This window comes from Procambarus clarkii, chromosome 62 (genome assembly GCF_040958095.1).
Source record: "Procambarus clarkii isolate CNS0578487 chromosome 62, FALCON_Pclarkii_2.0, whole genome shotgun sequence".
Lineage (NCBI taxonomy): Eukaryota > Metazoa > Arthropoda > Malacostraca > Decapoda > Cambaridae > Procambarus > Procambarus clarkii.
This window is the reverse complement of record NC_091211.1, coordinates 15606758-15623883: the sequence shown is the minus strand read 5'-3', so window position 1 is coordinate 15623883 and position 17126 is coordinate 15606758. Positions and strand designations below refer to the sequence as shown.

Genomic DNA, 17126 nt, shown 5'->3' with positions numbered 1-17126 from the left:
GCCCTGTTGGGAGTTGTGATGATGTTCCTAGTGTTTACATGAGACTGTGTTTTGTAGATGCAGCTAGCAATGGCTCCCATCTTTTCCAGTGATGTCATCATTCAGTGAAGAACACCACCAGATGGACAGGTGGTGGCAGAACATCTGCAGGATAATGGGGGTTGCAATTCCTCGTGTGGGGTAGAAGCTTGGTTGGTCATTGGCAACAAAATTTGTTTTTGAAGAGATTGGTAATGCTGTAGATTACTAGCCTCTTAGGTTTTAGGAGGGTAGTGGGGTGTGAGGTTTTGTTGACGATTTCAGTGGCATCAGCCATCGTGTCTGCAGGGAGGGTAGCAGGACACAGGCATACTAGTACATGTCCTTGATTATCAAAGACATTCATCTGTACTGAGTTGCTAAACACCACAAATGTTTAAGTTCTGATAATCAAAATAGTCTAAATGTGGTTATTGTCCTTGTATATTGTATAAGTCACCAGAGGAAAATCCTCAGCAGTTGAAAGACCAACTAATGAAAATAAAATACTGATGAGAAAGCCTTGCAAACCCAGCACCAACCATAATCTTGCTTGGTGACCTCAGCCTATGGCACCTAAAATGGAAGAATATGGTAAATACAGTTGTCTAAGAGAATCCCAGGAATTAGTCTAAATGAATAATCACACACAAGGGATCTGTTATGGATGTAACAGATTAAATTAGAACCAACTTGAAAAAAAACACGCTAAACCTTTTCACGAAAAAACGAATTGATCGGGAACATAATGATTACAAATAATAATTCATAATACATGTTACTCGGATCACAGCCTAAATGAAGTTCAGACACAAGCATAGGCAGTATCCCTGTGCAGCCAGTCCCAAATCCTAGAGGAGGAGAATGCAGAAAATTGAATTGTAATAATAAACAGATTAACTGGGAACTAATAAACCAAGACGTCACAGAACTACAAGAGTTGTTGCATTCTTGTACAGCTACTATCACGCATAGCATTTCAGGCAGGTCCTTAATCCAAATTTTATCTTGGAATATGACCCACCAAATCACTTAGCAGGTACCCATTCACTGTTGGGTGAACAGAGGCCACAGTTAAGGATTGGCACCCAGTTAATTCTCCCCGGCCAGGGATACGAACTCAGGCCAAAGCGCTGGCAGAGTGCCAGGTGAGTGCTTTACCACAGCACCATGGCAGTCCCTGTGGCACAGTGGAAATAAGCTGGGAAGAACAACTATAAAATGGAAACCTAAATCAATGCCTCAACAAAATAGGCTTATTAGCTCTAGTAGTATGCTCAGGTCAAATACCGTTAAAAAATGAGAAAATTATGCATATTGGAATGAGAATGGTGTTGCCTCTAAAGGCTAAGCAAACATAATGTAGAAGAACTTAAATGCCCCCTCCCTATCCCAAGAAAGATAAGAAATACAATGTAGAGAAATAGAAACAATTGAGTTAAAGCTTTAAGAATCATATAAAATACAGGAGAGGCAAAGAGAACAAAAGGCTATCAGAGAAATAGAGAAGAATCCAAAATATTTTTCTCCAATGCAGAATCTTGAACAAAAACTACATCTAGCATTGGGCTATCCTGTGCAAGGGAGATGGAACTTAAACAGATAACAAAGAAATGAGTGAAAAAACTTAGGGATACAGTACAATTCCTGATTCCTGGAATTCCATAGTCCTCAAGAATTGTGAATACACTTATCACAGACCCTTAATATTATTTGGAGATGCTACCCAGATATTGGTGTTATTCCCAACATGCTTAAAACAGTGGAGATAGCACTACTCTATAAAGGAGAAAAAAAGGCATGAGACCATACCCCTCTTGTGGGAAAATTTGACTCGAATATATTAATCAAAATAAAATGCACTGTATTCGATAGCTGTGAAGGACCACCACTGTTTGTGAAAAAGTGGAAAACTAAAAGGAGCAAATATATTGTAATTAAATCCACAAACTAAGGCCTATGGATTCTAAGACTGTATATTATAATTAAGTTAAGAGTCAAACTCGCTCACACAAATGGGGGGTACAGGCGTTAAGAAAATACTGAGTTACTAGCGCAATCATCTGATGTTGGTTCTTCATCAGAGTAGAGCATAGATATGAAATTATATTATGCAAAGAAATAAATGTGAATTAATTTCATTACGACATTAAGATATAAAGAATCCCTGTAAATATTTAATGGCTAATAAATGGTTATTCAATGAAAAAAAATCTTGTTTGGAAGTTCAATAATGTAATAATGGTTAGTACTACAGACTAATAAAGACAGCTTAGCTGTGTGGGCGAGATAGGAGTGTGAATCAAAGGGAACGCGTCACTAGGCTTGTCTGAGCATGCGGTCCTGGATCACATGTGGAAGAAAAGGCTTATCTTCTCTCGGGTTGCTCTGGCACAAGCTGAAATTACAATAGATTAGTAAAAACTGTCTAATTCGAGATTATTCTCTATTTCTAAATAAATGGATAGTGGAATCTAGAATGGGGCTTACTTTTTTGTTAAAAGGAGGCTCGCGTCATAACGACGAGCAAGTTTACACGTTTGTCATAAAGAGCTCAATAAGAATCAAACTTATGTGACTTAACCAGTTTGGTCCTCGCCGAAACGATCGTCTGATTGTTATTGGAGTCACTGCGGTACCCAGACACTCGCTGCTGCCTGAATGTCCTCTGTATGGTCCACCAAATTACGTGTTCCATGCAATCTTGATCGGTAAGATGGCCGCCTCTTGATGTAATCTTGGCTCTTCTCTCCTCCCTCTTCCCAGTCTCGGTGACGCATGCGCCAAGGCACGTAGAAGTAAAACGAAGAATTCTTCTCTTAATGATTGCTCTATTTCGTGAGACACTAAGGCTGGGTTTGATAATATAAGGTGAAGTTATATATATTCTTGTCATATAATAATTAATATGAACCGAGTTCATATAGACGAGAAGTGGAGGTAGAATTTCATTCCTCCATGTTAACTCTGGTATAACAAAGATTACCGTTATCTTGTGATCTTCAGCTAATAACGTGAATTAATGTAATCACTGGTTTATGTAATATCAGTCAATAATTCTAAGCAAAGAATGCCGATACGTAGTGAGAACAGAATTTAATTCTCTGGTATGTAGAGATTATCTTTCCCTATGCTAAGTGACTGGACGCACCCACGCCGTGAAGTACAAATATTCGGTAAATTAATTGCGCAGTAGGAAAGGAATTCATGTGAATAATCTACAAGTTAGCAATATTAGTAAATTACTATGGTTAATACATGAATCATTTATCAGAATACTGTATTAAAATGAAAAAATAAGTGTTGGATATTTCCAACACCTATACCCTAATACAGATTAAGATAAATGTAGACAAATGCTTTATATACTTCTTTTTTTCTAATTATGGAAAATGGCTGTTGTAGTTCTTGAAAATTCCTGAGTACAATGTAATATTACTATTTTTGTTTTGCAGTATAAGATGGCAGAACATATACTGGCAAGAAGCCAAACTCTCTGAAGATACTGTCTTCTTCCTCTATTCAGCCATATATGACAACAGAACATTTACTGGTAAGCCAACAATTAGTGGCACAAATGGATTCACTTGAATTATAGGGTCGAGTACTAGCTTTCAAGCCTCACCTATTGAACTGTTGGTTGATTAATGCAATGAATTCTCTCATGTTTTATGATCACAATTGCTTTAAAGGTTGTACACTGGGTTAGCTTTTACCTCCTCTCCTTCCATCCTTTCCCATATTACAAATCTGTCCTCTAAAGAAGTTTTTCCTGATATATCTGTGGCTCATTCCTGATTCTATTTGTGTTTTTTAGTTCTGCTGTTGTTTTCATAGAACATTGCATCTTTGTCTTATTCCACAAATTACACTTAACCCTTAAACCACTAAGGCCTTTTTGACCTGAAACACCGCCATACACAACAACAAAAATTTCAAAAAATTCTTTCGTCTTATAAAAGTGTTCATTTGTGTTCCCTGATCACGGGAAAGGAATAAAAAAAATCATAGATGACATATTTTGGCCGCAACAGGGCTGGAAAGTCTGGCAAAAGAGAGGCGTTGACACAGCAAGCATCAGAGTGAGGATTGCTCTGCCCGAGCTGTCAGGCGGGAGTTGCCACAAAGTTGATATTACCTAATTATTTCAATGTCTCTGATTGATTTTTTCTTAGTTTTTTGCAGTACGTAATATTATTTAGTAGTGTGTAGTGTGATATATATATATATATATTAAAATGTGTGAACCATCACTATACTCAAAATTGTGTGCATATTAGTGATTCAGTTATGTTCATAAAGTAATAAACAAATGATTTTGCTGTTATTACACTATATGCACAGGTTACATATAAGTATTGCATGTTTTGGTCACCATAATAAACCACAACATTGGTATGGTGAGACAAATAGCAACGAGGAGTTGCCACCACACCAACTATATACGTAGTCAGATAATGCCCTCTCCTCTCCTCTCTCTCACTCGTTCAAGGCCAAAGACATTAACATTCCTCCTCCAACTATTTGTGGTGTTATTACACTATATGCACACATTATATATAAGTATCTACATGTTTTATTCACCATAACTGTACAACTAAGCTGATATGGTGCCCAAACAGCATAGTGGCCACAATACACTGCATGACAATTCATGCAAATGATGCCACCTCCCTTGCCAAAATGGCTCCTCCCAACATACTCCTTTTGCTGTTACAGTATTACACTATTTACACACGTTTTTACACACTATTTTACAACCACTAAGCTGGTCTAGTGAGTCCAGACAGTAAAAGGTGGCCACACAGAGTCAGCAAACAGTGCTACCTTCCTCCCCACCAAGATTACTCCTCCCACCACGGTGCTAATTATCACCACAATCCTGCTATTATCAGACTCCTGGTCATTTTTATCAGTCAGGGGTTAGACCAATTCTTGTAAAGCCACTAATGCATGTAGCATTTTGGGCTGGTCTTCTAGATGGCAAAATGATTGGATTATGTGCAGTATTTAGAATTTTCAACGATTAGAATATTAATAATGGCACTGTACAATCAAATCATAAACAAGTACGTAAAATAAGAGACATATTATAGTTACTAACAAGTTTGTAGGCATTGGTGATGAAACTTTAGTAATAGCCTTGAGCTGTGCAAGGGTTATGTTCCTGAAAAATCATGTACAGAATCAACTTACCTTCAATCTGTATAGGGGAAAATTAGTTAGGTTCCAGGTACAGTACCCAAAAAAATCCACATTTTCTCTCTCATATGTCAATAAAACAATGGTATTCAGTGGTACTGTACTGTACTTTTTAGGGAAGGCTTCCTTAGTAGCTACCTGGTGCTTGCGTGTTGGTACTGCTAATCAATGGCCAGTGATGTTTGGGTTACTAATGCACACCTTGCTGATATAATTCAAAGAATAATAAAGGTAATGATTGTGTTTATTTTTTATATGGTATTGAGAAACGGATATGATAATGCATGTTTGCAAATTTCTCTGTTTTTTTAGATATGCGACCGTGTGTGCGAGTGTTGGGAGTGAGTAGCTCCACCAGTCTACCGGATGCCTACTGTCACTTCTGGTTCAACATCACAGGGCCTCCAGTACCTTCTAAAGTTATCAAAACTGGTTAGTTACATCAATTTAACTTGTCTTCAAGTACTTATTCCTCATAAGTCATTTCAGTGTGGGTTTGTGTGTGCAGTATGAAGATGGTGAGTTTTAGCATTATTCACCATATAAAACTTCACATCTCCTTGTAGGCTTTATGGAAAAATGCTTGGCCTCTTGAGCCCTACCCTTGGAAGACACGACTAGAATTTGGCTTACAAGATGTGATGAAGTTATGTTTGGTATTGGAGACCTACCCAAAACCAAAAAAGAAAACCACCTGAAGCATGATTGCAACAAAACTTGCAGCTGCTTGAGAGAAATGAAGTAACCAAACATAACAAGGGAAATGATTATTACCACAATATAAATACATTATCCATGTTACACCTGACCACCACCAGGTGTCATCCATTCTACCTTAGGATCCAGCCAGTCATTTCTCCCATTCATGTGCTGCCCAAAACATTCCTCATCACCCCACCAGAGATAATGAAACTGGATGGGGACGGGGTGCTACTGAGGGTCCTACAAGAAAAGGTCATTTCATTACGTTAAATTCTTGATTTACGTGAGGTCTTCCTCAGGAGCTCTTTGCAAATTCACAACAGCATTTCAGTAGAGAAGGCCTACAGTTCTGAAACAGAAAAGAAGTCAGGCTAACCCATGGGAGAAGAGGGCAGAAAGGACCCCTACACATGTGCAAAACATACAAAGTACATCACAATTGCAGTGAAGATGAAGGACACCTCAAGCAGAGCCAAAGACCAACACCCAGATAAATCACCCAAAACAAGCCCCAGTCCCAAAGACCAACTTGAACCATCTATAATGCAGAGCAATGGGACAGGATTAGACCAAAGGCAGATCTGAATCACAGGAAGCTTACTGTAGGAAAACCCTGATTGAATATAGATAGCTCATGATACAAAGCTCTGGGAACTGGAGGAATCTCACAGCAGTAACTAAAGCAAGTTCACATGATCCAAAGCTGGGGGAAGACAAGGCAATGGAAATATATATAAAAGGGGTGTATCCAGTATACTAATTGGGACCTGGATATGTATGTGTGGCAAGTAGTGGAGGAATCTAGTTTGTACTGAGAAAATGCTTAAAGTACAGTACAGAGCAAAGAATACCTCTGTGCCAGGCACTAAATTCCACAGAGTCAAATGGCAATCATGGACCCTCCAGTGATTACAAAACTCCAGGACCCACCACCCCATGCAGGAAGTGTGACCTGGGATAGAGCCAACATTCCCTCCTGAACCCTGCAACCATGTGGATACACACATTCTGCTAGAGAAGTTTCCAAACCCTGGTATGCTGAACTACTTATGGGCACAAATCAAATCTGCCCATAATAGTAGGAAAGCAGCATGTAAAGGATCTGAGAATAATGATGTCTGACGACTTAACGTTTAGGGAGCATAACCAAGCAAATATTGCGTCAGCCAGAAATATGATTGGATGGATTACGAGAACTTTCAAATCCAGGAATCCCATCACAGTGGTTGTACTATTCAAATCACTTGTGCTATCCCATCTTGAGTACTGCTCAATACTCGCTTTCCCCTTCAGAACAGGAGAGATTGCTGAAATAGAGAGACTATAGAGAACGTGTACAGCATACAATGACACGATAAAGCACCTAAATTATTGGGAACGTCTCTAAGCTCTCCAAATGTTACTAGAAAAGAGATGATAGAGATATCAAATAAAATTTACATAGCAAATACTGGAGGGCTAGGTCTCAAATCTACACAGTAAAATAACAACATACTGAAGTGAATGATATAGAAGAAAATGAAGAATAGAACCAGTGAAGAGCAGGAATGCCATAGGCACAATCAGAGAACACTGTATTGACATCAGAGATCCTCGGGTGCTCAACATCCTCCCAGCAAGCATAATAAATATTGTCAGAACAAACTTGGACATCTTCAAGAGAAAACTAGATAGTTTTCTTCAAGAAGTGCCAGACCAACTGGGCTGTGGTGGATATGTGGGCCTGTGGGCCACTCCAAGCAACAGCTTGTTGGACCAAGCTGTTGGCTCTGGACTTGGACTCAAGATAACTCAAGATAACCAGGCTCTCACAAGTCGAGCCTGTCCCCTGGCCCCAGGCCGAGCTTAGGGAGTAGAACTCCCAGAACCCCATCCAGGTACAATCCAGGTAGGTTCTTATGTCTGTTATATTATATTGCTACTTGTAGTAGTTTTTGACCTTCCTTCGAGATGATATATTCTCAAACGGCCAGTAATTTGTTCCATTAATCAAGAACCCTGTTTCCAAACCAGTATTTACCAAGACTTTCCTTAAATCTAAATTTATCCAATTTATATCCATTGTTTTTAGTTCTATTTGTGCTGGTAATTTAAAATCTTATTTACATTCCCTGTCACAAACGACATGAAACAATGGGTATAAATTCTATGAGTTTATTTTTAGGAAAAACCTGGGTTTGGATGTACTGGTTCGGTAACAGGGTTGTTATGTGGAACCAATTACTGCTTAACATAATAGAAGTAATGTTCCTTGTTAGCTGATGTCTGGGTACTGTTATTACCTAAGCTCATAATCCTACATTTTTAGCATTAAACTGCATCTGCCAATTTTTTGTCATATTTTAAAAGCCTATCTAGGTCCTCTTGTAGCACTTTATCTTTTGAATTTATTCCTCCTTCCCTTTTGTATCATCTGCAAATTTGCACATGTTGCTTTTCAAGTCTGTGTCCAAATCATTTATATACAGATGACCACATGCTTTCTGGACGCCACTTATCCGAATATGCCTTTTATCCATTTTAGGCTTGTCTGAATAAACAAATTTGTTTATTAGTGGGGCAGGCAGTCTAAATAAAAACGTGTGATAAAGATGGAACTAGTTTGCCCAGTGACCATACACAGCACCACTTGAGCAGTATTCCTACAATAATGGTTGACTCAGAAGCTTTAACCCTCATGCTGCTCAGCTATTAATAGCCTTCAACACTGCCATGCACAAGAAACAGAATTTTTTAATTTTTCTGTGGAGAGCCCCTTCGGCTCCCCAGATCTATACCGGGCTGGTGTGTATATATTAGACCATGGCAACAGTCAATCGAAGGAGTTCTAAGCTTACTGGGGACCAGAGCTAGGACCTGGGCCCCTCAAGAGAGGCACGAGGAGCAATGGCCTAAAGACACCCACGTGTAATTGGAAGCAGTCTTTGTTTGCCATCTAGCAGATCAGGCACCCAGAAAGGTAGGAATCTCAAAACAAACTAATGCTGGTCAATGATTGCAACCGAAAGCCGAACCAGCAAGCAGAACTCCCCAATTAAAAACAAGGAAACAAACATGATGTCACCACAACCGCCGTGCATCTGTCTGCACAGCCCCCCTCTTCCCAGGAGGGAAATGGGGGGGGAGGTCCCAGACCTCCATGCCGGCAACTTTCCTCAGTTCAAGAGGCTGTTGTGTTGGTGACGGTCGATCGCTCTAGCTCCATTCTTTGCACAGTGCTGCAGTGTGGTGTTGTTGCTCTGTTTTGGTGGCGTGTGAACTGAAAGTAACACAAGAGTACTGGGGCTGCATGTATCAAAGGCTACCTTCCCTAGGTGCCCTGTAAATACTGCCTATGCGACCTCAGGGTTATCTTCCATGAGCCATTCAGGACCAGCTACCTCCGTGTGGTTCTGTCGCTGCTCGGTGATTGCCTGCCCTTGGGGGGTTCAGTTGGGGAGGTTCTTACTCCTGTTTGCCCTTGGGTAGGAGGTAGTTTCGTCGCTGGCTGGGGCACGAGGTACTGTGCAGCTGTCTGATATATGCATAGCGACTGGTTCTGTTCACCTGGAGACGTTGTGCTTTTGCGGAGTTTTTCTTTTGTTTTGCTTGGTGGGGGTCTGCCTTGTGTGATAGTTATTATAGTGTGGGTTGGTGGTGTCGTCGTCGTTGATCCTTCTTTCTGGACAACCCAACCCACAACTTGGTAGAGTGCTTATACTTTACCAGGAGATCACACTGGGCACTTCTTGCTCTTGGAGAGGGGCTCAACGTCACACATTTAGGGGATGTGGCTCCAAAAACCTAGCCTCGTTGTCACGTACACACACCCACTCGAGCCGCTGTGACTCCCCACTCTCTCCTTATGTGATACGATCTCCTCAATCCCCTTTGACTTATTAGTTTTCCATCCTACCCTGTCCATAGCGGTGGTTCTTGATTCTTTCTCTCTCTCTCTCCTTCTTTATTACATCCTGGGAAGGCTCACTAGGACAAGGGCAAACACCAGCAAATTTGAATACATTTACTGGACAAAGCACATACACAATACATACACACATATAATAATAATAATGAATCCTACACTCTACACTATTTCAGTCAGGTTGCACTCCAACACCATCAGAACTCTTATCATTTGCTTATCAAGTGGTATTCTATCTCTTGATTCACCACCTAATATTATCAACCTCCTCAAGTAGGACAAGTCTTATAATACAATGTTGCACTATCAGCAAGAGAATATATATATCTATAAACATGTACAAGGAAAATCAGCGTATGAGTGCAATAACATATATATATATCAGTATAAACGTTCCTTGATACACAACAAAGATCCATCGATCACCCTATCAGTCCTAGAACACATACATCTGTAGGTAATCCAGCCTACGTCTGTAACTCTACGCTTCAGTATAGACACTCCTCGGCACAAGAACGGCAAACAATCACTCGCCTTTCACTGTGTCTTGCATGCTAAGGACAACCAAACACTATCACTTCCCTACAAGTAATCATTTAGAACTTCCCTTCCATATCTGGAAGTTCACTACCCTGATCTCTTTAGGTTCTTCCGGGTTCAACTACCAGGATCCTCTGCAGCTCCTCCAGGCTGCTACCATGAAGTTTTCCTTAAGCAACTATGGTACTTCACCCTTCTGCTAGGGTCCTCCACAGCTCTCCTGGCTGCTACACCATGAAGTTCCCTCGAGCAACTATGGTGCTTCACCACCTGTACAGAAGCACGTGACACTCCTCTTCACTGCTTCTCCTCACAGCTTGAGGTCCTCTCCTCCACTACCTTGGAGTCTCATCAACTACTCCCTCTGTACTGGCTTCGAAGTTCTCAGCAACTTCTTCCCCAAAGACAAGCCACAGATTGTCTGGTCGAGGGCGCTCCTCCCTCTGACAGAGTCTGGTCAGGGCACTGTCACGGCCCACGATAATGTCTCTGGGCGGCTTAATAAACACTCCTCGCCGTCCAGGACTTAAGACCACAACGTTCTCAGCTCAATTCCACAGCTGGCACGTCTGCGCACTTCTCTTCTCTTGGAGATATATCACTAGGGGTTCCTTTCTGAAGGGAGCTCAAACGAAGCACAGCTTCCCCCTGCGATGTCTGGCCTCAAGTGAGATCAAAGCCCTCCAGAAGCGAGCCTCATACCTCCAGCAAAATATCTACATCTCCTAACTTAGTCATTTATCTATTTTCTTATTCACTGCCCATGATCTCAAATCGTTCATTAAATCCAACCAACTATTTTACATCTGTATCTTCACCTCTATATTTCTTAGACCTTCTAATCAGGTCAGGCTTGACAGAATAATTCTCAAAGGGGAGACTCGTTTTTCGGTTACCTGGGATCATAATATAGTAGGACCACTTGTAGGATTTTGGTGGCCCTCCACTAGGTCCCCGTGCTTGCACACGTCGCAGGGGTTCAGTTTTTAGTTGTTTGCTTTGTAGCTCTGGGAAAACCGGTTAGCAGTTCCTTGCCTGGGCTTCCCTTAGCAGTCAGCCTAAGGGAAGCCTTCATCCCTGCCCTGGAAACCCCCTTTGGGGCTCAGTGGTCCAATGTAGGAGACCTCCGAGTCCCATCTCGCCTTGTGCGAGTTTGAAGGTTGCTCTGTCCCCTTGTCTTAAGGTGACACTCACTGTCTGCCTCTGCCTTGCTGACTGTTAGGGTCAGTGACACCTATGACCCGGAGTCCTGTGAGTGGTGTTCTTTGCTTGTACTCCAGTCACCCAGTCCACCGAGACCGATATTCAGGTGCAGGCAGCTTTAGCGTTGCATGCGAGGTTTAGGTTGCAGCAACGTGCGAGGTTGGTTGCCTTTCTGGATGCCCCAAAGCTGCCCCGCTGAATTATACTGGTAGTGAGACTTGGCCGGCTTCGGGGATTGCCCCTTCTGGATCGGCGGCGGAGGCATTTGAGCCTGGTCTTCATGCCGGAGCTTTTGGGCCACGCCAGCAGGCCCCCTTCATCCCTGCTTTTCCGGTGGACTCTGCTTTTTCTCAAGAGGCAGAGGGTTTGAAGGACGGCTCGATCCTGGGTCCTGACGTGGAGGATTCCGGGGCTGGGGAGTTGTCTTGGGGGATCCTGGGCCCCACTTGTCCCTGCTTGGGTGTTTGGTACCCTCGGCACGGGTCTTGTTGTTACAGGGGAGAGATTTTCCTGTCCCCTCCCTGTACGATTTTGTTAAGAGTTCGACTCCTCCCCGGGTTCAGTTCCAAGTTCCCTTGGGTTCTCCGGTTCCCTTCTGGAGATTTTTGGCTTCCCACATCCCACCAAGGAAGGTGTGGGAGGCCCTTGTGGCTTTCCTCCTGCGAGACCCGGATTACGCCTTGATAATGAAGCCTTCTTCTTTTGAGTTTGGCTCCTCTTTTTTCTTAAAGGGTGCATTGCAAGATGCCGGAGTCTTCCTGGCTGGCAGACTGCCTTTTCTTTCATTGGGGGCTTGGCATTCGTCCTGTCGGACTGTGCACTTGGATGGCGAATTGACTATGGTCGTTCAGGTTTCCTGGGGGGCGAGTTGGAGCACCTCAATGCATGCTTGTTCGCCCTCGTCCTTCCTTATAATGTCGGCCTAGTGCGGCTTCACGTTCAGGTTCCCTCCTTTTCGGCATCCCTGGTGGCCGAGGATTTGGGCGCCCGTGAGCACTTGGCTTTGGTCTTGCGCTTCTTTTCCTTGCGGGTGCTGTCTTCGGACTGGCTCTTGGTGGGTGTGGAAGAGCTGGGTTCCGGGCCAGTGTCCGGTGTGCTTGCTTCGGCAGCTTGGGCGCCAGCTGCCTTGTTGAAGGTGTATGCGCCGTTTCTAAGGGAGGCGGTGTCTGTTCTAGGCTTCTCGTCTCGCGTGCTGACACGCGGTACTCGTCCTAATTTTTTAATCGTTTTGGGCCCTGGTTCCTCACTTTTCATCCCCTTTTGTCCGTTGCTGTTCGCATTTTCTGTAGGCGACTTTGTCTAGTTGACGGCCTATATCGGACTTGTAGGCTCTCCAGGAGGGATCATGGAGGTCCTGCCCGGAAGGGTCGCACCAGGTCTCAGGGTTCCTTCCGTTGTCGTAAGCCAGTAGTGCCAGATTCGGGACTGGCCCTCCTACGGAGTCGTTAGCTCAGTGATTGCTCTGAATTTCAGTCGGGCTCTCCTAGGGGTCGTCGGCCCTTTCACGGTTCGCCCTGTTGGCGGGGCGATGGGAGGGAGGCTCGTGCTGTTTGTTCTTGCCTAGTCCCACGATTTGTGGGTAATTCGGGTCCTTTTTCTCCAGCCAGAAGTGGCGTTGCTTCTTTCTTTCTCCTTTGGGGGGATTGGGGCTTGCAGGGCCGGCCTTTTCCCCCTGCGCTCTGTCAGGTCATCCTGGAGTGGGTTTCCTGCCTGTCTTCAGTTCTGAAACGGGACTGGGCAGATCTGCGATTCATACTGGACTTGCCCTGTATGATCCCATGGGTCTTTTGCCCCTTCTTTCAGGTGACCACTCTGTCTCGGGTCCGGCTGCTTTTGGCACTTGGATGGTGTCTCTGGATCTCCGGGACGCATATTACCATGTCCACGATTCATCTGGTGTTCAGGGACTGGCTCGGTTTTGTCATGGAGTGACACTGCTTTCTTTGTCTTCCTTCCAGTTGGATCTGGCACCTCGCGTGTCCATGTGCCTTAACCGGGTCGTGGTGACGAGGTTGCTTCTGGTTTACCTCGGCAATTGGCTGATGTGGGCTTCCAGCCAATCAGCGTGTCTGCTCGCCAGGGATTTGGTTCCTTACCAGCTCGCCGGGTTCATGTTCTTGGTGTACTGGAAGTTCCATTTGGTTCCCTCTCAGATTCGGACTGGGCTGGGTTTTGTGTGGGACTGTCACAAATCAGTGAACGAAAATCATTGAAACTCGGTCGTTCATTTGTGTGGACCACTCTGGCTGGTGTTTGGTTAATATGTGTCACTTCTTGTGTGGACCAATCTGGCTAGTGTTTGGTTCATATGATTCACGTGTTGTGTAGGCCACTTGTGTGATTCAACATGTCTTATGAAGGAATTATTAACTGTAATCTGTGATAGAATGGGAAAGTTTTCCACTATGTGAACTTTGTCCAAACATCGTAAGCTTGTGGACCACTTGTGCGGTCCACTTGTGTGATGGAATTTGTCATATGAGAGAATTATTAATTGTAATTTGTGATGGAATGGGAAAGTTTTCACCCAGTCTGTGAACTCTTGTCTCGACATCGTAAGCAAATCCATAGATCTTGTGCTTCGGTGAACCATTGTTCGTCGAACCGGGTGAGTAAATCCGGCCTGAAAAGTGTGCGAACTAGCCGGAGATTCGTTGAATCGGGGTACGTTGAATCAAGGTTGTACTATATCCATATCAGCCTGGATAGCTCCGGGAAGCCTGTGGGACTCGCCCAGAAAATGGTGTTTCATTACATTCAACGCAGGTTTTATTGTGTTGCCATAAATTTAAAATAAAGTATGACAGCGAAACTGAAGTGATGCAGCAAACGGGTTAATGTTTTGTAATGTTATCACTATTGTCAATTTTGCTAAAATTGGTAGTCTCGTATTATTGTTATTCTTATTACTATTATTGAAGGTGAAGGAATGACCTCAAAGCATGTATGTGTAATATTAATCAAATTTTCGGATGAAACCTACATCTTTTATCAAGGTGCTGTCAGTCCAAGGTTTAATATTATTACACTTACACATGTTTTGGGTCTTTCCTTGACTCATTCAAACACTCTTGAATTGTAGTAAGTTTTTCTATTACTATTATTGCTAAATATATGAATGATGTGCTCCCCAGAATACATAGATTACCAATGGATGGACAAGTCACGGGACATGACGTACATGCTGACCTGCCGTATTCCCTCTGGTGCGAATTCCATGAAACCTGTAGCTGTCTCCCTTGTCCACACTCCCTGCCAAATTGCATCTAACCTCTTACATGTAAATACTACTGATGTTTCAATGGCTGTTAATTCCCAGCTTTGTAACACTTTAAATAATTACCTAAGTGTAGTTACAGGATGAGAGCTACGCTCGTGGTGTCCTGTCTTCCCAGTACTCTTTGTCGTATAACGCTTTCAAACTACTAATGGTTTTGGTTTCTACCATCATCTCACTTAGCTTGTTCCAACCGTCTACCACTCTGTTTGCAAAAGAAAACTCTAATATTTTCTGTGGGGAACCCCGTCAGCTCCCTGGAGCTATCGGACTGGTATACACTATATTAGTCTGGAGTTCTGCCTTCCGGGGATCACGAGCCAGAACCTGGCCCCCTCAGAGAGGCATAGGGAGCAGTGACCTAAGGAAACCCTCTTGTATTTGGGAGTATTCCATGTCTGCCATCAACTGGGGTTAGGCACCCAGAATGGTTGGCATTCCAAAACAGACACTTGGTAGGAAATTACAAACCAAAGTCCGAACAGAGAAACAACTCCACCGAAAATAAAATAAAGGAACAAGCAAACTACATCCATCGCTACTGCTGGTCCGTGCAGCTCTCCCCGCACATCGGCTGCCCACTCTTCAGTTCGGAGACTGGAGCGGTTGTCAATTCTGGTCTCAGTTTCCTACCGAATTTTGTGCCCTTGTGGTATTTCTTGCTGTTTGTGGCACTGTGGCCAGAAGTAACGTATTGTACTGGAGCTGCATGAGCTTAGGACTGCCTTCCCTATGCGCCTGTAAGTACTACCCTTGGGTTCTAGGGTTCTCTTCCCTAGGGCCTTTGAACATCACTTCCATATGGGTTCCTGCTACTTGGCATTTACCTCGCCCTTGGAGCCAGCTGGGGTTTTGTGGCTTTTGTTTGGCTCTGGTTAGGGAGTGTTGTTGCTGGTTTGAACGCAAGGTGCTGCACAGCTCGCCTACCTAGCAGCGGCAGTGTTTCCTTTTTCTCCTGTTCTTGTTGTGCTTTTGCGGGGTTTTTCTTTTCTTCTTGTTTCTTGCATGGAAACATGCAAGAAATAGGTGGTGTTTCCACTTGCATGGAAACATGCAAGTGGACTAATAGTCATAGCCTGCTTTGATTATTAGTCCACCTAGGGTATTTTTGATGGCCCTCCTCTAGGCCCCCATTCTTGTACACTTCACAGGGTTGTAAATTTAGCCTAGTCCCCTCTTTGTTGATACATTATCCTCTTTCAGGCTCAACCAGCTTTGCAGCACCGTTGCCTGGGCTTCCCGTAGGTAGTTCTCCCTACAGGCCCTGGAAAACCCCGTCGTGGCTTGGTGGACTGATGGATGCGTCCTCCAAGTCCCATTTCGCTTTGTGTAAGTTTGAGGGTTGTTTGTTGTCCTCATCTCAGGGTGACGATCGCCTGTTTTGCCTCCGACATGTTGCCTGTTGGGTCAGTGACACCTTCGACCCAGAGTATTGCGAATCGTGCTCTCCGCTCATGCTCCAATTTACATATTCTTCTTCAGATGTTCTTTGGGGTCTGGCACCGTATACGTTGCTTAGTAGGTATAGGTTGTAGCAATGGGCTAGGTTGATTGCCTGCTCGGATGCCTCGGGGTTGCCCCGTTTTGGTTTTAGGGACCCGGACCCGGGGGCATTGGCCGCTTCGACATTGGTTCAATTCGCCCCCTCTTGTCCTTCCTCAATGGGCGTGGTTCGCCCTACTGCTCCTCCCCTGCTGCTGGCTCCTAAACGTCTGAGGGGTTTTGGAGTTGGAGCAGGGTTTAGTTGGTGATGAGACTCGGGCGGATCAGGGGGGTCAGTCCCATTTAAGACGGAGACGGAGGCATTCAATGCTTTTGGAGGTCAAACAGGGTCCTGGCCGATTGCTACCTAGTTAATGTTCCTGGCCCTAGGTGGGCATGTGTCGCATTGAGTTGGTGGGTGCAGCCAATTGTCTTGACTTCGAGTTGAGGAGCGAGTGGCGACCGTCTCCCGGGTAAGTCCCTCTTGTTTTATCTATGGTTTAAGTAGCTCCCCCCCCCCCCCAGAAAACCAGCATTGAATGTAATGAAACGCCATTTTCTGGGTGAGACCTGGAGGTTTCCCGGCAACCCTCCCTCCTTCCGGTTGATGGTTTCGCAGTCTGACATCCAGCCTCTGAACTGGGGGTGGATAGCCAGTGCAAGGAGGGTAAGGAGCTCCACCTTCCTTGGGGAGTTCTGCTCAACAGTTCGGATTTTAGTAGCATTTTTTTTTAACCAAATAGGGTTTGTTTTGGGGCGACTACCTTTCAGGGTGCCTGACCCAATCGATGGCAGACA

General features: G+C 44.0%; 1 protein-coding gene across 3 annotated transcripts in view; it reads left to right on the top strand.

The window, feature by feature from the left end:
- LOC123766416 (uncharacterized) overlaps positions 1 to 17126 on the top strand; it is an 83333-nt gene that overhangs the window by 25091 nt on the left and 41116 nt on the right. For all 3 annotated transcript variants that reach the window (XM_045755505.2, XM_045755507.2, XM_045755509.2), the window contains exons 6-8: positions 3474 to 3571; positions 5533 to 5652; positions 14704 to 14849. In XM_045755505.2, coding sequence (XP_045611461.2) covers positions 3474 to 3571; positions 5533 to 5652; positions 14704 to 14849 — 364 coding nt within the window. The remainder of the gene's footprint in view (positions 1 to 3473; positions 3572 to 5532; positions 5653 to 14703; positions 14850 to 17126) is intronic.